This window comes from Bombina bombina, chromosome 2, assembly GCF_027579735.1.
Source record: "Bombina bombina isolate aBomBom1 chromosome 2, aBomBom1.pri, whole genome shotgun sequence".
NCBI classification, from domain to species: domain Eukaryota; kingdom Metazoa; phylum Chordata; class Amphibia; order Anura; family Bombinatoridae; genus Bombina; species Bombina bombina.
In genome coordinates this window covers 677,831,123-677,853,644 of record NC_069500.1, presented here as the reverse complement: position 1 = coordinate 677,853,644, position 22,522 = coordinate 677,831,123, and the positions used below count along the sequence as shown (strand labels likewise).

The following is a 22,522-nucleotide window of genomic DNA, read 5'->3' as shown; positions in this document are numbered from 1 at the left end:
AAATTAAATAAACTTTTTTTAAAAACCATCTAAGAGATCTGGAAGGGGTGGGGGGTTGGTCTTGGGGGGGGGGGAAAGCTACACTACAGAAAAGGGACATATTTTATTAAAAAAAAAGCATTTTTTTTCACTAAACTGGGTACTGGCAGACAGCTGCCAGTACCCAAGATGGCGCACATTAAGTCAGAGGGGGAGGGTTAGAGAGCTGTTTAGTGGGGGATCAGTGAGGTTGGGGGCTAAGGGGGATCCCTACACAGAAGCATATGTAAATATGCTAACAAAAAATGCACAAAAAAGCCCAAATATACCTTTTATTTTAGTACTGGCAGAGTTTCTGCCAGTACTTAAGATGGCGGGGACATTTGTGGGGTAGGGGAGGGAAGAGAGATGTTTGGGAGGGATCAGGGGGTCTGATGTTTCAGGTGGGAGGCTGATCTTTACACTAAAGCTAAAATTAACCCTGCAAGCTCCCTACAAGCTACCTAATTAACCCCTTCACTGCTAGCCATAATACACGTGTGATGCGCAGCGCCATTTAGCAGCATTCTAATTACCAAAAAGCAACTCCAAAGTCATATATGTCTGCTATTTCTGAACAAAGGGGATCCCAGAGAAGCATTTACAACCATTTGTGCCATAATTGCACAAGCTGTTTGTAAATTATTTCAGTGAGAAACCTAAAATTGTGAAAAATTTTACGTTTTTTTTAATTTGATCGCATTTGGCGGTGAAATGGTGGCATGAAATATACCAAAATGGGCCTAGATCAATACTTGGGGTTGTCTACTACACTACACTAAAGCTAAAATTACCCCAAAAAGCTCCTTACATGCTCCCTAATTAACCCCTTCACTGCTGGGCATAATACACGTGTGGTGCGCAGTGGCATTTAGCGGCCTTCTAATTACCAAAAAGCAATGCCAAAGCCATATATGTCTGCTATTTCTGAACAAAGGGGATCCCAGAGAAGAATTTACAACCATTTATGCCATAATTGCACAAGCAGTATGTAAATAATTTCAGTGAGAAACTGAAAGTTTGTGAAAAAATTTGTGAAAAAGTGAACAATTTTTTGTATTTGATCGCATTTGGCGGTGAAATGGTGGCATGAAATATACCAAAATGGGCCTAGATCAATAATTTGGGATGTCTTCTAAAAAAAAATATATACATGTCAATGGATATTCAGGGATTCCTGAAAGATATTAGTGTTCTAATGTAACTAGCGTTAATTTTGAAAAAAAAATGGTTTGAAAATAGCAAAGTGCTACTTGTATTTATGGCCCTATAAGTTACAAAAAAAGCAAAGAAGATGTAAACATTGGGTATTTCTAAACTCAGGACAAAATTTAGAAACAATTTAGCATGGGTGTTTTTTGGTGGTTGTAGATATGTAACAGATTTTGGGGTTCAAAGTTAGAAAAAGTGTGTTTTTTTCCATTTTTCCTCATATTTTATAATTTTTTTTATAGTAAATGATAAGATATGATGAAAATAATGGTATCTTTAGAAAGTCCATTTAATGGCGAGAAAAACGGTATATAATATGTGTGGGTACAGTAAATGAGTAAGAGGAAAATTTCAGCTAAACACAAACACCGCAGAAATGTAAAAATAGCCTTGGTCCCAAACGGACAGAAAATGGAAAAGTGCTCTGGTCACTAAGGGGTTAAAGGGACATAAAAGTGCAAAAAAGCAAATGCTCTAATGTTTTAGATAAATGTATTTTGTGCTATTGCCACTGGAGAGCCAATAAAAACAGGAATATTTGTGCTACCACCAATCACCAGCTAGTTCACAGAAGTGTACTGCTGCTCCTTGATATGCTGTTTAGGATATCAAAAGAACAATATGAATTTGATAATAGAAGTAAATTTAAAAAAGTCTTTTATAAAATAGAATAATCTTAATGAAGCATAAAAGTCTAAAGGGACAGTAAAGTCAAAATGAAACTTAAAGGGACAGTCTACTCCAGATGTTTTATTGTTTAAAAAGATAGGTAATCCCTTTATTAGCCATTTCCCAGTTTTGCATAACCAACACTGTTATATTAATATACTTTTTACCTCTGTAATTATATTGTATCTAAGCCTCTGCAGACCGCCCCCTTATTTCAGTTCTTTTTGACAGACTTACATTTTAGCCAATCAGTGAGCACAATGTTACCTATATGAAGAGTAAACCTAGGTAGGCTGATAGGAGCTTACACGTGTCTTAGACATAGGTAACAGTGTTTACAATAATGATTATAGCAATGTTATACATATTTGCAGACACTGCTGCTATAGACTGCTAAAGACATGTGTAAGCTCCTAAGCTCCTATCAGCCTTCCTAGGTTTACTCTTCAACTACAGACGGTTGTTTAAAGTCACATGCTTTATATGTTTAGTGTAGGTGGGAAGGAAAGTGTTGCTCTACTAAATTTAACACTGCATCTCTGTGTGTGGCATCTCTATATTTGAACCTATGTATAAGCAATATATACTGTACATTTAGGCTGACCATATTGCCGCTTTAAAAATGGACACATATGAAAAATACATATGTCAGGGCTGTTTTCAGGGCTGTTTAAAGAAATGGTTTTGTATAAGAACCCTCACATATGTATTTTTCATATGTGTTCCTTCTTAAAGCGGCAATATGGTCAGCCTATGCACATTAGTATCACCTATTCGCTGGTTACCAATTAGTGCTGGCATTTGAACTACTTTAATAGATCATACTCCAGCTCAAAAAATAAAGCCAGCAATGTGCTCTCCTGAAAATGATTAACATATCTGGGGATTAAAAAGTAAATTGTATAGCAGTGGAAGGTGCTGCACAATGTAATGACTTTGGCCAAGGGGAGAGGGAAAAAAAGATAAAAACTTTGCTGCTATATAAAATCCGTGCCATTTTACATACAATAAAGCTTTTCAACTGGAATGGAATCTACCCTTTTATTTTATCAAAATTACAGACGTAATACCAACATAAAACCCCTTAACAACAATGTGCTGTGGCAACCGAGGGGTTAAACCATCTCAGATATATGGTTTTGCTTTCCATCAATTTACTTCTCTAGGATGAAGTGCTATAAATGTGATCTGTTGTCAATGTACTGTGCAGTTAAATATAAAACGCACTTCATCTCTCTCCTACAGGCAGCAAAATAAAATTTAACAATGATAACCTGCTCCTAAATATATATATTGTGAGTTACTTTTTCTATCTGTGTGTGGTTTTGCAATCAGCAGTTTTTTCCTTTAGCTCTATGTGCTGACAGCTTTCAATTGTTTGTGGAAAGTGGTAAAAATGCCAATGCTTAATGTAAAAAAGTTCCATTTTAAGGAGGTGATGCAAATATTAATCTCTGAATTAAAATATAAGGAATGACACAGGAGCCTTTGTCTAACTGTAGTCATAAAATGCAGCACATAGAGCCCAGAATAGCATCCCCAGCACCTCCTGTGTAATATAGCAAGGTAGGCCTCAGCAGTGCAGAAGCTAGACACGTTCCATATGCAGTCAAATACAATGTCTATTACTTGGCCCCACATAACAATTCTGTCCCTCAGAAAGGAAAATGTAGAGAATTCTGCAGATCAAAGCTGCACATTAAGTGCATTAATCACTGAAATAGGGATATAGCTATAGGCAACATTTTAATAAAAACGATTCTAGCTTCCTTAGAGCAACATTGTGGTTCCAGTGCTGAGTACTGTGATATAGATTCCTTTCAGTGGCTTTTTCCAGAAACCCTACCTGAACAAATGACCAGCAACCTTCTCAGATGTTCTATGTTTTACAGATATTTCTGTTCAGTAATGTTTTGCACACCACAAAGTTTCATAAATAATGATGCACTGCAGTTTAAAATTTTAAAGGGACAGTAAAGTCAAAATTAAACTTTCATGATTCAGGTAGAGCATGTAATTTTAAACAAGTTTCCAATCTGTTTCTATTATTAAATGTGCTTCATTCTCCTTGGTATCCTTTTATGAAGAGTAAACCTAGATAGTCTCATAGGAACTGCATGTGTCTTAAAGGGCCATAATAGTAGACAAATAATATGCTCTAATTAGTTACAGCGTGTCATTTTAAGACTATCGACCTTGCTCTACTGTGTGATTAACCCCTTTGGGACCCAAAGAGCACTGCTGACCCAAGTGGAAATTAATTAGATAGAGCAGGTAATTTTTTAATTATTATGGCCCTTTAAGCACTCTATGGCAGCAGTGGGTGCAACATCGTATAATATTACTACAAATACTGCTGCTATAGAAAGATAAACACATGAACACACTCCTGAGTTCCTATGAACCTACCTAGGTTTACTTTTCAACAAAGAATATCAAGGGAACAAAGCAAATTTAATAACAGAGGTAAATTGTAAAGTTGATTAAAGGGACACTGAACCCAATTTTTTTCTTTCATGATTCAGATAGAGCATGCAATTTTAAGCAACTTTCTAATTTACTCTTCTTATGAATTTTTCTTCATTCTCTTGCTATCTTTATTTGAAAAAGAAGGAATCTAAGCTATTTGTTTGGTTCAGGACCGTGCAAAGCACTTGTTCATTGGTGGATGAATTTATCCACCAATCAGCAAGAACAACCCAGGTAGTTCACCAAAAATGGGCCGGCATCTAAACTTACATTCTTGCTTTTCAAATAAAGATACCAAGAGAATGAAGAAAATTTGATAATAGGAGTAAATTAGAAAGTTGCTTAAAATTGCATGCGCTATCTGAATAACAAAAGAAAAAAATTGGGTTCAGTGTCCCTTTAAAACGCCATGTTCTTTCTAAACCATAGACGTTTAATTTTGACTTTTCTATCTCTTTAAAGGGACATAAAACCCTATATTTTTCTTTCATGATTCAGATAGAACATGCTATTCTAAACAACTTTCCAATTTACTTCTATTATTTAATTTGCTTCTATCTCTTGTTATCCTTTGCTGAAAGGTTTATCTAGGTAAGCTCAGGAGCAACAAAGAGCCTAGGTTCTAGCTGCTGATTTGTTGATATATATATTGATTGTGATTGGCTCACCCATGTGTTCAGTTAGAAACCAGTAGTGCATTGCTGCTCCTTCAACAAATGATACCAAGAGAATTAAGCACATTTGATAATAGAAGTAAACTGGAAAGCTGTTTAAAATTGTATTTTCTACCTAAATCATGAAAGACAAAATGTTGGGTTTCATGTCCCTTTAAGGTACTGGCATCTAAATAAAGGCAGTCATAATTAGGATTACTCATATCTGCAACATTAGAAAATATTGGAGTCACTCACAATCCTTTATTAAATCTTATCAAATGGTTTTGAACAGAAAAATATTATTAAACTGTGTGTAGATTGTTGTAGACAACTCATGTGATAAGATTCTCTAAAGGATTTTGCTTGACCCATTTTGTTTAAAAAACAGAATTTATGCTTACCTGATAAATTACTTTCTCTTACGGTGTATCCAGTCCACGGTTTCATCCTTACTTGTGGGATATTCTCAATCCCTACAGGAAGTGGCAAAGAGAGCACACAGCAAAGCTGTCCATATAGCTCCCCTCAGGCTCCGCCCCCCCAGTCATTCGACCGACGGTTAGGAAAAAAAGGAGAACCATAGGGTGCAGTGGTGACTGTAGTTATTTTAAAAATTAAATTTGAACCTGACCGAATTATCAGGGCGGGCCGTGGACTGGATACAAAGTAAGAGAAAGTAATTTATCAGGTAAGCATAAATTCTGTTTTCTCTTACTTGGTGTATCCAGTCCACGGTTTCATCCTTACTTGTGGGATACCAATACCAAAGCTTTAGGACACGGATGAAGGGAGGGAACAAGTCAGGTAACCTAAACGGAAGGCACCACTGCTTGCAAAACCTTTCTCTCAAAAATAGCCTCCGAAGAAGCAAAAGTATTGAATTTGTAAAATTTGGCGAATGTATGCAGTGAAGACCAAGTCGCTGCCTTACAAATCTGTTCAACAGAAGCCTCATTCTTGAAAGCCCATGCAGAAGTCACAGCTCTGGTGGAATGAGCTGTAATTAGTTCAGGAGGCTGCTGTCCAGCAGTCTCATAAGCCAATCGGATGATGCTTTTCATCCAGAAGGAAAGAGAGGTAGCCGTCGCTTTCTGACCTCTCCTCTTACCAGAATAGACAACAAACAAGGATGATGTTTGTCTGAAATCTTTAGTTGCTTTTAAATAGAATTTCAAAGCACGAACCACGTCAAGATTGTGTAAAAGTCGTTCCTTCTTAGAAACTGGATTAGGACACAGAGAAGGAACAATGATTTCCTGGTTAATATTCTTATTAGAAACCACTTTTGGAAGGAAACCAGGTTTGGTACGCAAAACAACCTTATCTGCATGGAACACCAGATAGGGTGAATTACACTGCAAAGCAGACAATTCAGAAACTCTTCGAGCAGAAAAAATGGCTACTAAAAACAAAACTTTCAAAGATAATAACTTAATATCTATGGAATGCAAAGGTTCAAACGGAACCCCTTGAAGAACTGAAATAACTAAATTTAGACTCCATGGAGGAGCCACAGGCTTGTAAACAGGCTTGATTCTAACTAGGGCCTGTGCAAACACCTGAACGTCTGGTACAGCTGCCAGACACTTATGTAACAGGATAGACAGAGCAGATATCTGTCCCTTTAAGGAACTAGCTGACAGACCTTTCTCCAATCCTTCTTGGAGAAAAGACAATATCCTTGGAATCCTAACCTTACTCCACGAGTAACCCTTGGATTCACACCAACAAAGATATTTTCGCCATATCTTATGGTAAATTTTCCTGGTGACAGGCTTTCTGGCCTGTATCAGAGTATCTATAACTGATTCAGAGAAACCACGCTTAGCTAGGATTAAGCGTTCAATCTTCAAGCAGTCAGTTGCAGAGAAACTAGATTTGGATGCTTGAAAGGACCTTGAATTAGAAGATCCTGCCTCAATGGCAGTTTCCATGGTGGGACCGATGACATGTCCGCTAGGTCTGCATACCAAGTCCTGCATGGCCATGCAGGTGCTATCAAAATTACCAAAGCCTTCTCCTGTTTGATTCTGGCTACTAGCCGAGGGAGAAGAGGAAACGGTGGAAAGACATAAGCTAGACTGAATGACCAAGGCGCTATTAATGCATCTATCAATGCCGCCTTGGGATCCCTGGATCTGGATCCGTAAAGAGGAAGTTTGGTGTTCTGATGGGACGCCATCAGATCCAATTCTGGAATGCCCCATAGCTGGGTCAGCTGAGCAAAAACCTCTGGGTGGAGTTCCCACTCCCCCGGATGGAAAGTCTGACGACTTAGAAAATCCGCCTCCCAGTTGTCTACCCCTGGGATGTGAATTGCAGATAGATGGCAGGAGTGATCCTCCACCCATTTGATGATCTTGGATACTTCCTTCATCGCTAGGGAACTCTTTGTTCCTCCCTGATGATTGATGTACGCTACAGTTGTGATGTTGTCTGACTGAAATCTGATGAATTTGGCCTCCGTTAGTTGAGGCCACGCCTGGAGCGTATTGAATATCGCTCTCAGTTCCAAAATGTTTATCGGGAGAAGAGATTCTTCCCTAGACCATAGACCCTGAGCTTTCAGGGAGTCCCAGACCGCACCCCAGCCTAACAGACTGGCATCGGTCGTGACAATGATCCACTCCGGTCTGCGGAAACTCATTCCCTGAGACAGGTGATACTGAGACAACCACCAGAGAAGAGAGTCTCTGGTTTTCTGGTCCATTTGTATTTGAGGAGACAAATCTGCATAATCCCCATTCCACTGTTTGAGCATGCACAGTTGCAGTGGTCTGAGATGAATTCGGGCAGTGGGGACAACGTCCATTGCCTCAACCATTAAACCGATTACCTCCATGCACTGAGCCACGGAAGGCCGAGGAATGGAATGAAGAACTCGGCAAGTATTCAACAGTTTTGACTTCCTGACCTCTGTCAGAAAGATTTTAATTTCTACCAAGTCTATTAGTGTTCCCAGGAAGGGAACCCTTGTGAGCGGGGACAGAGAACTATTTTCTACGTTCACCTTCCACCCGTGAGACCTTAGAAAGGCCAGGACAATGTCCGTATGAGCCTTGGCTCTGTGAAAAGACAACGCCTGTATTAAGATGTCGTCTAGGTAAGGTGCTACTGCAATGCCACGCGTTCTTAGTACCGCCAGAAGGGACCCTAACACCTTTGTGAAAATTCTGGGAGCGGTGACCAACCCGAAAGGAAGGGCCACGAACTGGTAATGTTTGTCCAGAAAGGCGAACCTTAGGAACTGATGGTGATCTTTGTGGATAGGAATATGTAGGTACGCATCCTTTAGATCCACGGTAGTCATATATTGACCTTCCTGGATCATCAGCAAGATTGTCCGAATGGTTTCCATCTTGAAAGACGGAACTCTGAGGAATTTGTTTAGAATTTTTAGATCCAGGATTGGCCTGAAAGTTCCTTCCTTTTTGGGAACTAGAAACAGGTTTGAGTAAAAGCCCAGTCCTTGTTCTGCAATTGGAACTGGGTGTATCATTCCCATTTTTAGAAGATCTTCTACACAGCGTAAGAACGCCTGTTTCTTTGTTTGGTCCTAAGACAAACGAGAAATGTGGAACCTTCCCCTTGGGGGAGAATCCTTGAATTCTAGAAGGTACCCCTGAGCAACTATTTCTAAAGCCCAGGAATCTGGAACATCTCTTGCCCAAGCCTGAGCAAAGAGAGAAAGTCTGCCCCCTAGTAGATCCGATCCCGGATCGGGGGCTACCCCTTCATGCTGTCTTGGTAGCAGGAGCAGGCTTCTTGGCCTGTTTACCCTTATTCCAGCCCTGCAAGGGTTTCCAGGTTGCTTTCGGGCTGTGAAGCGTTATTTTGCTTTGCGGCAGCAGAGGTTGCAGCAGGTCCGCTCCTGAAGTTGCGAAAGGAGCGAAAATTTGCCTTGTTTTTGGCCTTAAATGGCCTATCTTGTGGAAGGGCATGGCCCTTTCCCCCAGTGATATCCGAAATAATTTCTTTCAGCTCTGGGCCGAATAGGGTTTTCCCCTTGAAAGGAATATTCAACAGTTTCGTTTTGGACGACACATCCGCCGACCACGATTTGAGCCAAAGCGCTCTTCGCGCCATGATGGCAAAACCTGAGTTTTTCGCCGCTAACTTAGCTAATTGGAAAGCGGCATCAGTGATAAAAGAATTAGCCAGCTTTAAAGCATGAATTCTATCCATGACCTCGTCGTATGAAGTCTCCCTCTGGAGCGACTCCTCCAGAGCCTCAAACCAAAATGCCGCTGCAGTAGTTACCGGAATAATGCAGGCAATTGGTTGAAGCAGAAAACCTTGCTGAACAAAAATTTTCTTCAGCAATCCTTCCAACTTTTTATTCATAGGATCTTTGAACGGACAACTGTCCTCTATTGGTATAATTGTACGCTTAGCAAGTGTTGAAACAGCTCCCTCTACCTTAGGGACCGTCTGCCACGCGTCCCGCCTGGGGTCGTTTATTTGGAACATTTTCTTAAAGATAGGGGGGGGGAACAAAGGGTACACCTGGTCTCTCCCACTCCCTAGTCACAATATCCGCCACCCTCTTTGGGATCGGAAATGCCTCAGTGTATACAGGGACCTCTAAAAACCTGTCCATTTTACACAATTTTTCTGGGACCACCATGGGGTCACAATCATCCAGCGTAGCTAAAACCTCCTTAAGCAGGACGCGGAGGTGTTCCAGCTTGAATTTAAACGCTAAGGAATCTGACTCTGCCCGCTGAGAAACTTTTCCTGTGTCAGAAATTTCTCCTTCAGACAGACCGTCCCTCACTGCTAATTCTGACTGTTGTGAGGGTACTACAGATAATTCATCCAAAGCTTCTGATTGCTCATCCTCTGTATTTAAAACTGAGCTATCGCGCTTTTTTGGAAAAACTGGCAGTTTGGATAAAAATGCTGCAAGAGAATTATCCATTACTGCTGCTAATTGTTGTAAGGTAATAGGGGCCAATGCGCTAGAGGTTCTAGGCATCGCTTGCGCGGGCGTAACTGGTGTCGACACATGGGGAGAGGAAGAAGGACTATCCTCATTACCTTCCATTAAAGAATCATCTTGGGCTACATTTTTAAGTGTCACTGCATGGTCTTTAAAATGCTTAGATGTTTTAGCACACTTTAAACACAAATGCAATGGGGGTACTGCCATGGCTTTTAAACATTTTAAACATAAAAAGGTCTATCTGAAGACTCAGACATGTTTGACAGACTTAGATAGCACTACAATACAGTAAAATTCACTTTTTGAAAAAACAATACTGTGGCTTTAAATAATAAAAAGCACACACTTTTTTACCAAATCACCAAAAAACATCCGATCTTTATGAAATTTTCACCACATGATCCCAATGCTTTGAAATTATTGCACACAAATTTTCAAATTAATTAACCCCTTATTGCCCAAACCGGAGCCAATTGAAGTAAACTACCGGTTTAACACACTACAGCACGGTGCCACGGTCTTTGCTGTGGCCCTACCTTCCTTTTGGGTTATTTGTAGAAGAATATAAGCCTCCCTGAAGTCCTCCTGCACTCTCAGGACTCTACACGTGAAGCTGCATGAAGCTGCCTTGCAAAACAACTGCGCAACTGAGGCGCGAAAAATGAGGCCCCCTCCCTCTTCATTCCGGAGTTATGGGGCCTTCCTGAGTTAGATTAGGTGTCTTACAATATAATAAAAACCCCAAAAGTGTTCCCAACGTCTAAAAGACTTGAACAAATATAAGATTACCCTAATAAAGTAATCGATTTAGCGAATCACAGTGTCTACCAGTATTTAAGCCCTTATCTGAAGCCATCCTTCTATACTGCGTCTCAGAAAATAGCTTACCTTCCAACATGGGGATTTCTATCAGTCTTCTAGCATTACCGGGTCTTGTTAGAAAAAATGACTGAGCATACCTTAAGCAGTTAAGCCTGCAAACTGTTCCCCCCAACTGAAGTTTCTACGGTACTCAACAGTCCTGTGTGGGAACAGCAGTGGATTTTAGTTACAACATGCTAAAATCTTTTTCCTCTCAGCAGAAATCTTCATCACTTTCTGCCTCAGAGTAAATAGTACAAACCGGCACTATTTTAAAATAACAAACTCTTGATTGAAGAAATAAAAACTACAAATCTAACACCACATACTCTTTACCCTCCCGTGGAGATGCTACTTGTTAGAGCGGCAAAGAGAATAACTGGGGGGGCGGAGCCTGAGGGGAGCTATATGGACAGCTTTGCTGTGTGCTCTCTTTGCCACTTCCTGTAGGGATTGAGAATATCCCACAAGTAAGCATGAAACCGTGGACTGGAAACTTTATTTTATTTAATTTTGGTCCTTGTTCAAATCCAATAACAGCTCACAGCTCTATATGTAGAGCATATTTCTGCCTAATCTGTAGTCCATTTTCTGAGGTAAATTGCCTAACTCAGGGGATGTGCACCCAGATTATTCTGAAAGTGCTGGCAATTTCACCAAATACTCACCCAGTGTATTCTGTGATTACTTTGCACACATTCTTTATACAAAAGTAATAAACAATTATTTGCATAACTTATAAGGTCATAAACATTTTAAAATCCATTTTGTCACTCTCTTTAACCATTTTATCAACCCCACTGTACTGTAATTTGAATAAAACATTTATTTTTCCCTTTTACTGGGCTATACACAGGTGTACAGGAAGCAGGCGTACAGGAAGGGAGAGGTGACACTCGCACCTTTCATCAGTTAAAATGCCCAGTTGTAGGGGCATTTTACTGCATACCAGGGGCATTTAATAAGCCCCAATGTTGCACTGGGTCCTGGTATTTGTCAAGTGCTTCCTTAGCCAGCTTTCAACATTTTTCTATTACAAATGGTTTTATATGTTGTAAGACAACAACTTCACAGCTTGTTTATTGTCCCATGCTAGCCATGTAGTAAAACTAAATGAATAAACTCCTATCTTAGTTCTTTAAAATTATTGGCTTGGTCTCAATATACTCTGCTAACATTTTTGTTAACTCCTTATAGGTATACTTTTTATATTGCATAATTACCAAGACCAGTAGCAGTCTTACTGAATCACAGCTCGTTATTTTTTTCACATATCCATTATGGTACTTGCTATTATCAAGGCAATGCCAATATAAACAGGACCTTCATTCTCTAAGCTATTATTATGGTTTTGTCTTAGAGCCACTATTCACAATCAGGGTATCATTTATACAAAACCTACAATTTCCGTTTCTAATGTTAAAAAAATAAGAAAGTTTGTAGCAGAAAAAAAGAATAACTGATGAATCAATGATTATCATATAGAAGAAAAGTTTAATGAGGTGAAACATTTAATGGCCATACCTTATCTTCATGTCTACACCTGCTTGTCAATATTTGTTGACTATAAACTCTTTGGGGAAAATGCTGTATTTAAGACAGATAATTATAAAAATGACTTACGAAGGTTCTTCTGATACAGCAGTTGTTTCTTCCAGTTCTTGGGCTTGCTTATACCAAGGAAGTTTAGCTTCAACTGGTAATTTCTCTAAAAGATAGGGAAGTATAGAAATGTTATAAGAAAAATATTTAGCTTTTTTACAAATATAAAATAGTTTTATTCCATAGCCTAAATCTATCTACGAAGGTTTAAAATCTTTATAACATTCAATAATAATTATATTCATTGTTTCCTGAAAGTAAACTAAATAAGTTATTTAAGTAATAAACTTGTGTTAGGCTATTTGTGTGGGGATTAAAGTGATGTAATTACTTTAACGTTTCTATTGCGAAAAAACAAAAACAAAATCAGAAATGAACCATGTTGCATTTTGTATTTTTCCAAATTAAATTATCAACTGTATATATTGGTTGAAAGCTTATCTGGCCCTTCATTCTTTTTATGTGTTTGTTTTTGAGTGAAAAGACCAAAGCTGTGAAAATAAAAAGTCTAAGGGCCTGATTATCTAAGCTTTGCTGGACCAGGCATGGTTTTCAGGCTGACCCACTGAAGGGCTTGCCCTTGTGGAATTATCATTAAAAAGGGGCTGTCCCTGTGAGTGGCGAGATGCCTCCTATATAAATTAATAGAGCTCGCTGGATAGGGACAATTAACTCCATTGGGGCATATGTATCAAGCTCCGAATGGAGCTTGCAGCTCTGTGTTTCTGGCGAGCCGCAGGCTCGCCAGAAACAGCAGTTATGAACCAATGGTCACAAAGACCGCTGCTCCATAACCTGTCCGCCTGCTCTGAGCAGGCGGACAGACATCGCCGGAAATCAACCCGATCGAGTACGATCGGGTTGATTGACACCCCCTGCTGGTGGCCTATTGGCCGCGAGTCTGCAGGGGGCGGCGTTGCACCAGCAGCTCTTGTGAGCTGCTGGTGCAATGCTGAATACGGCGAGCGTATTGCTCGTCGTATTCAGCGATGTCTGTCGGACCTGATCCGCACTGTCGGATCAGGTCCGACAGACATTGATAACTAGAGGCCATAGAGTGAAGTTAGTAGGGAGCGCACTTTAAAAATTAAAACCTGCAGCCAATATAAATCACATTACACTGCTTTCTGAGTATAGCATCTAACAATCACTTCTATGTTCATATGCATGTGTTTTTTTTATTAGGGTAATAAGCAGTTTGATTATTTTGATAAAAGCTTTCCACCTTGAGATCTGAAGTGCAAAATTGTTTAGAGAATTATGCTGGGATTTGAGAGACAATTTTATATACGCCCATGAAATTAAAGTTCAGCCCATTTTACGAAAAAACAATTCCACTTTGTATTTTGTATTTATAAGCATGAATTTATAGGTGTTTTTTTGCACATCCAGTGTACTTAAATTAAGTTTTACACTATGCATATTTAATACAATTTATTCCTGTGTAATTTACATACATTTATTGATAAAATAAAAATTTCTTGTGAACAATTTTGTTAAGATCAACAAAACAATTTTTTCTTGTGTATTTTTATGTGAATGGTTCAATTATTAGTTTTGTATGATTTTTAAATAACAAATTTTAACGTGCACTTTTGTAATATATATGCATCTGCTACCCATAGAAAAATGCAATATACGCCCGTTAGCGAGACACCCTGTTTTCAAGGTAAAAAGTGGCTTTAGAGAATTCCTCCAGGGAAATAGGACTGGTGAGCATTCTTTAATAATCTCACCAGCTCAGAGACCTTTTGATCATTGGGCCCTAAATGAGGAACTGGATTTTGTGTGTAAAATGGTTTATTTGTCATTTTCTTTTTGCAGTAGAATAAAATAAAACAAATGCATTTCGTCTATGGTCTTTCAATAAACCCCTAATGTGGAATTAACCCCTAATGTAGAATTGAATGACCCCACTGATCAGAAGTCCAAATAATGATTACAAACATTGGCTGAACTTTACATGCTAAAAAGGGATAGTAAAGCTTCCTGTAACCTAAACTGCTGCTTTAAGCAGAATCTGTAATCTCCCATCCGAAATAATACACAGGATTTCCCAACCACATGGTAAAGAAATAACAAGGTACTTGGATCTCAGAAATTATCATGCTGCGATAATATAGGAAACCTATAAAAATAATCGAGTCCACTGTTAAGTACAGAATTTAAGCTATATGGGAGTAATATGATATTAAAGATGAGGTCTGTGAAGATAATCAGCAGCTGATGATTTAAACATAAATAGAACCTAAATAGAGCTGGAGTGTTCGAAACACAGCTGGCAGTGTGTATGTTTTGTGCAAGCTGCTCAGAGATTGGCAGGTCGGCCTGAAGTTGGGTTACTGTGTAAATTCCCCAGAACCAGCACTATCAGCTCATATACTGTGCCACATTTAGGGAACACATGATGTATTTGTGTTGCATAAACACTGATGAAAAACAACAAAAGTCAAACAAACTTTATTATTCTCCAGTTCATTTAATGTTTGCTGCAATTAGCCAACAATATATATTTTTTGCTCTTTTTGATCTCAAGGTTTTGTGCATGAGGTATTCATTACTAAACAATAGGGACTGATTTGTCTCGAGTGTTATGGTAAAAAATGATTTCAGTCATTTCCTCACATACGGATAGAGCAAGCATTACCCTTTTTGCTGTCGCGGCATGGTTATTTCATATTGTTATTGGACTATATGACACTCATGAGATGCTGAGAAATGTGGTAACAATTCTGAGCTACAGTAATGCAGCACTCAACACTGCAACGTTTAATGCTTTTTTCACTATAGAGCTTATACTTGGTCCATAGTAAGAACAGTTATAACAAATAAAGACAAGATAGGAACTTATACAATTAAATAAAATTGTCAGCAACATATGTAACTTGGCTGCGTAGCCATTTACTTGATAACATTGAAAGAAGGCGTCTTTAGCGTTTTCGGCGTATAACTGAAATCAGAAAAGGCATCTTAACACACATTCAAGAAGACAAAGGAGACGTGTAAAACATTTACAGCTAGCAGGGTTGGTTTGATAGAAAAAAAAAAAAAATTCATACTAACCACAATAGCATTCACAACACTGGTAAAGGGGCTAATATGCAGATAATGGTAGCCCAAAATGTGTCTGCAACATTGAAAGAAACAATCCACCTGACTTCCATAAAAATTGTTCAATAAAAGCTCATTATTGTTTTACTGTACATATTTAGATTTTCACCTAATAAAATATAAAGTTACAAAGACCCCATTTAGTGCTGTTTTGCTTAGCACTCCATATTCTAGGAACACATCCTGAGCACTAAGCGGGGTATTACTGTATAACTTCTTATAAGAAGAGCTGCCAATAGAAGCAGAGAGTGCTGGACACTCTATCAAAGATTTGGGGATAGAGAAGGGTTGATACCAGAAGGGTTGATACCAGACATCAGATTGCATATACAGGAAAGAGTCAATCTGGTTCCGCACTTTTGTATTTTAAATCTTGTCACCAGGTAAAAACTTTCTACATCACTTTGAATAGCAGCTGCTTAGATACAACAGACTGAGTAATTGGGGTATGTTTGACAAAACAAAGGAAAATAGAAGGGGGGTGTAAATTGTATAGGAAAGTCAAAATAATGAAGAAAGACCTAGAATAACCTAATATGTGTCATTCAACATGAAACCCAAAGATGGAACTCAGACAGTTGAAACTAAGCAACTTGAAGAACTTTAATAAAGAAATATAAAACTGCATGAATATTTAGCACTCTTTTTTTGATCAGGAGACATAACTAAGTTTGGTTGACTCTGTATAATTAAATATGTCTTGTTATATCATTTCTGCACCCTGATCTTAACTGACAATAACTCTGGGTCATTCAGGAAATATGACTATAAATTATTTACTTTCCCAGTTTGTCAAAATGATTAGCTCACTCAATCCTGCCAGCTATGCTGCAAATTAAAACACAGGCTGAATGCAAAGAAAATATAACCAGTGTCTTCAAAGAGTATTTTATCAAATATCTACGTTGATTTTGGCAAATAAACTAATACATTTGATAATAACATTTTTTAACGTGAAAATGATTAATTTGATGATGATTTCTATTTTACCTAATAACTTATTAATAATATTACTTATTAATATTATTAGGAAAATAGGAAATCATATTGAAAATTTGTTAATTTTACTTGAAATATTTATTAATTACCGCTGATTAATTCCAATTCATAATCTTTTAAACATTACACCCAAAATGGAATCCCCTATAAAACGCAAAAGTGAAAAGGGGTTACCACCGATGTTTGCATGCGTCAGATTTACCGTATTACAAATTGAAAATAAATGCGATCTTTTGAGCGCAATCGCGATTTATGCTAGAATGATTATCGTGTCCTCGGAGCTGTGGTTAACTGTTTTGCAAAACAAAAAAGTGTAACAAAACACAGCTATACTCATAATACTATCTAATAAAAAATATATATCAGGTGTTAGAAAAAAAGACAGGTAAAGGGCTTTAAAGGCACAGTAAACCTTAAAAATAATGTTATATAATTCTGCACATAGTGCAGAATTATATAACATTATATTAGCCAAACATTATAAAACATAATTGTACCCTATTCATTTTTTAAAAAAAACGCTGTTTTACAGACCCGCTCTCTGTGCTCTGCTGAGCGGGTCTGTTATATTTGCTCAGCGCATCGGGCCAGCTGTATAGTCACAGCCCGGCCCGACCGCGCCATAAGACTAAGTGCAGCTTGCTCATGCTCTGTCTGACAGCAGGAGCGAGCTGCACTTATGCTATGGCGCGGTCGGGCCGGGCTGTGACTATACAGCTGGCCCGATGCGCTGAGTAAATATAACAGACCCGCTCAGCAGAGTACAGAGAGCGGGTGTGTAAAACAGCGTTTTTTTTAAAAAAATGAATAGGGTACAATTATGTTTTATAATGTTTGGCTAATATAATGTTATATAATTCTGCACTATGTGCAGAATTATATAACATTATTTTTAAAGTTTACTGACACTTTAACATAGCTACATACAGATGCATTTCTAAATATGACTGTAAATACACATATAAATACATATGTACACACATTGGAATGTGAAATATTCATATTTTCATGTCGGATTAGCGCACTTGAGAATATGTGACTGTGTTTGTGTGTCAGTATGGTTTTTCTTTCCATTTTCTTGCTCCACTGACATCTATGGGAGAATACGTTATCGTGCATGCAATATTCTGAGTTTGGCTTTTTACGTGCATCAGGTTAGCACGCAAGTTTACTTTCAACTTGTGATATGAGTGCCATCCGATGTGAGCAAAAAGCTTACTTCTAGCGGAGTAAGCACTTCAGCGGGAGTAAAACACAAAACTTTTACTTTCATAGTTTATATTATCGTTTTTACCAGCAATGAAAGTTTAAAAATTGAGGGGTTTTTTCATGTTCCCAAGTAAAGCTGTAATGCATAATGCATAGTAGGCTTTTAAAACTTGGGAAACCTAGGTCTTGTAATATGGATTTTGTTAGGTAAGTGGAAGTTTGCCTCAGTCAGCCAACAAACCTGTGGGCGTTGACCTAACCACCAAGTGATCAAAGCATAATTCGTAATCAGTTGTGCACAAATATGCACTTGCACTAAAAATGTAAATAATTTTTTTATCCTTTGATATTACATATGCATTAAATTCTGCTGACACTTACATTTTTCTTTAATGATCCAGACAGAACATGCAATTTTAAACAAATTTACAATTTACATATCCAAATTTTCTTCTCTTGGTATCCTTTGTTGAAAAGCCAGAAGGTAAGCTCAGGGTCGTGCACGTGTCTGTAGTATTATATGGTAGCAGTTTTGCAAGAATGTTATACATTAGCAAGACTTTTTCCTGCTGTGAATGTTATACATTAGCAAGACTTTTTCCTGCCTTTTGTTATCCATTGCTGAAGGGACAACATCGCACTACTGACAGGAAGCTGAAAATATCTATTTAGCCAATCACAAGAGACAAATGTGTGCAGGCACCAATTAGCAGCAGCTCCCACTTGTGTATGAAATGTGCATATTCCTTTTTTAACAAGGGATACTAAGAGAACAAAGCACATTTGAAAATAGAAGTGAATTTAAAAGTGTCTTAAAATGACATGCTCTATCTGAATCATGCAAGTTTAATTTTGAATTTCCTATTCCTTTAATGCCCCTTTAAAAGTCATGCACCTGGTCCATTTAACATCAATTATACTAAGAATTGTCAGTATCACTTTAATATGCCAATATCTTCCGTTACTTAATGTTTATTAACAGTTTTTTCACATATTTTAATAGAATACTTTGTGCCATTCTGTCTTTATTGCTATATCATATTACAGAGATAGTGTATGAGATTTATTCTAGCACTTACCTTTGGTCTTGAAACAAGGTATGTGCACAGTGCATTCTTCCTTTATATGAGGCTTTGTTTTAGGATTACAGCCACCTGTATGGATCCCTCTGTGGTCAATACAGAGAACTACTCGATACCTCAAGCCATGTCCACATGTAACAGTACACTGAAAAGAAGAAGAAAAAAATGTTCTAATGTCCTAAAAACACAATATTCAATCACATGAATGTTAACACAGGTAACTTACTGGTGACCATTCTTGTGCCAGCCACTTGGGACAGTCAAAAATATTGCATGGCTGTACGATAGGCATCTTGGGAGTGTACATACATTTCCATTCTTCTACAGAGCTAATGTGCCCCTGCATATCCTCCTCCACACAGGAGACAGAGCGGCTCTGGATTCCACCTCCACAGGATGAAGAGCAAGCGGTCCATGGAGTAGACTCCCATCTTAGCAAAGTAAGAGATGTAGATATGAGTGAGCTTCAGTGAATTGTTTATATAAAGGGTAACATAGAAAACAGTAAATCTAGTCTATGTAGGAAGTGCTATCATATATATATATATATATATATACACAGACACAAACAAACACTATATGCAAAGCAATTTAAAATAGACACAAACTTGGAAATCATATGCTATGGTATCTATTATATCAACATGGTATGATAACTATTATATTATCTATATTGTTTATATTACTTATACTGTGCCTATCTATCAGCCTGTCTACCTATCTATCTTTGTGTGTACCTATCTATCTGTGTGTGTCTATCTATCTGACTGTCTATCTGTGTGTGCACCTATCTATCTGTGTGTGCCTATCTATCTGCCTTTCTACCTATCTATCTTTGTGCGTACCTGTCTATCTGTGTGCGCCTATCTATCTGCCTGTCTGTCTATCTATCTATCTATCTATCTATCTATCTATCTATCTGTGTGTGTCTATCTATCTATCTTTCTATCTATCTGCCTGTCTACCTATGTATCTGTGTGTGTGCCTATCTCTCTGCCTGTCTACCTATCTATCTGTGTGTGTACCTATCTATCTGTGTGTGCCTATCTATCTGCATTTCTACCTAATAATATGTGTGTGTGCCTATCTGCCTGTCTACCTATCTATCTGTGTCTTTGTGCCTATCTATCTGCATGTCTAGCTATCTGTGTGTGTGCCTATCTATCTGCCTGTCTACCTATCTATCTGTGTGTGTACCTATCTATCTGTGTGTGCCTATCTATCTGCATTTCTACCTAATAATATGTGTGTGTGCCTATCTATCTGCCTGTCTACCTATCTATCTGTGTGTGCCTATCTATCTGTTTGTGTACCTATCTATCTGTGTGTGTACCTATCTATCTGTGTGTGTCTATCTGCCTGTCTACCTATCTATCTGTGTCTTTGTGCCTATCTATCTGCATGTCTAGCTATCTGTGTGTGTGCCTATCTATCTGTCTGTGTACCTATCTATCTGCCTGTCTATCTATCTATTTGTGTGTCTACCTATCTATCTGTGTGTTTACCTATCTATCTATCTATCTATCTATCTATCTATCTATCTATCTATCTATCTATGTGTGCACCTGTTTATTTGTGTGTGTGCCTATCTGCCTGTGTGTGCCTATCTATCTGCCTGTCTACCTATCTATCTGTGTGTGCCTCTCTCTCTAAAAATTATTCCATTTATCCTACTTTTTTTTAAAGCAAATTAGAGAATATACTGATGACATAGCCAGGTAAATATAGGACAAATGTAGAGTTTCCTGACTCCAATACTGATCAATGGTTTCACATCGATCCTGCCTTAAACCTTATTTTCCCCACTACCTGCTGGACGGTATTCTTCCGCTGGAAATATAACCCCTTAACCAAAAATATATCCATAGAATTAAACCTCACCCACCACAATAAATCCCCTCTAAAGGTTCCCCTGCTACCACAACCTCAATTGCATTTATTTCCTACTTACCATAACCACAAACTGGCCAAGACCCCTGCCATCTGCACTCAAATGTATTTTCCCACCATTTAACTTTTTGTTGCCAACAAAGCTATGGGGGCATAATTATTAAGCTCCATACAGAGCTTGATGCCCCGTGTTTCCGGCAAGCCTGAAACAGAAGTTATGAAGCAGCGGTCTAAAGATTGCTGCTCCATAACTTGTCCGCCTGCTCTGAGGCGAATATGATCGAATACGATCGGGTTGATTGACACCCCCTGCTAGCGAATCTGCAGGAGGCAGCATTGCACCAGCACTTCACAAGAACTGCTGGTGCAATGATAAATGCCGACAGTGTATGCTGTCGGCATTTATCGATGTGCAGCGGACATGATCCGCTATATCGTATCATGTCTGCTCGCACAATCATAAATATGCCCCATAGTGGCAAACTGCAACTCTTCATTATATTTTTATCTGTAAAATGTATCCAAAAATGTAAACAAATTGTCAATGTTCAACATCAGTGGACCTGCCCCAGCATTCTAGAAAATGGAAACACTGTCTACTACTAACAAATCATTTTTAATCATTGGTTTGAGCTTATAACAGCTTGGTCTGACAATGGAAAGGTACTGTAATAAGGGACAGCAAAGACAATACATTTTACATGCACCTTTAAAGGGACATTATATTACAAAAAGTACAGTCTCTAGTTTGTTAGAGCATGTAATTAGCACTAGTGACCCTGTAAGACTGTGGGTCCAATTCTCAAAAACTCTTCAACATGGAGAGAAATCATCAGCTTAAATTACTGAGCATTATATTGTAAAGAAAGTATCTCTCATTAACACAAGGCACATTAGTAATCTCCCCTTAATGGGATACAAAGTTCACAAGGTAAACGTTTTCTTTAAAAAAAAAATCCCTGAGGCCCCCCTGACTATGCACCTTGTAGAATCTCAGAGAGCTTGAGAGAACTATGCCATAAGTGTTTAACCTCCCCCCCCCCAGAAAGGAATGAAACATATAGGGCTAGATTACGACTGCAGTGATTGGCTCAGACCGACTACTCGCAGCAGCGTTTGTTGCAGAAGCAGGAGACCACAACACGGCAGCTACCGGGAAGGCACAAGAAGAGCGGTGAGTGGGCACAGCTATAAGCTGTTTGAGCACAGACTGCTCTAAGGGTTCCACTCCCGCTGGTTTTGGCGTGCGGTTGATATATGAACAGCCGTGAGAGCCGGGTAGCGTGAGTTCAGAACAGTGGGGAATATCTCTCTGCTCTATGGCATTATCTCTTGTTCAGAATGCTACATATGGTCCGTGACGCTCATTAAGGGATCTAAGAGGAAGGGATTCAGATCTATAGAAACTGTGAATTTTTGTGATAAACCCTTTCTTTTGTTAATATATATTTATAGTGAAAACACAGTCCCCCATTCACCTCCATGTAAAGGCACTTTAGGTGCCATTTTTTTTTCTAGCACCCCACATCCCCTCACTTTAACCCCTTGGTGTTTGGTGGGAAAACCTGTTCTAGAAAATTCACACATCTGCAGCTATAACTGTGCTCTATGACTAGGATTTGTCAAGTGTTGATATCCTGTAACACACAAGCAATGCAAAAGGGCAACAATTCAATCCCTGTTCTGAGCAAGGAATGCTGCTTAATGAAATCCAGCCCGTCTCTGTGTCAAGTGTAAAAAATGTGCCAGTAAATGTTTCTGCAATTGGATGCAAATTTGTAAAGCAAATTCATTCCCGT

The 22,522-nt window shown here is 38.5% G+C and overlaps 1 protein-coding gene across 1 annotated transcript in view; it reads right to left on the bottom strand.

The window, feature by feature from the left end:
- Window positions 1-22,522, bottom strand: part of LOC128649393 (ADAMTS-like protein 1) — a 466,596-nt gene that overhangs the window by 161,501 nt on the left and 282,573 nt on the right. The window contains exons 11-13 of the mRNA XM_053702643.1: window positions 19,060-19,264; window positions 18,831-18,978; window positions 12,454-12,538 (exon numbers count right to left, since the gene is read on the bottom strand). Coding sequence (XP_053558618.1) covers window positions 12,454-12,538; window positions 18,831-18,978; window positions 19,060-19,264 — 438 coding nt within the window. The remainder of the gene's footprint in view (window positions 1-12,453; window positions 12,539-18,830; window positions 18,979-19,059; window positions 19,265-22,522) is intronic.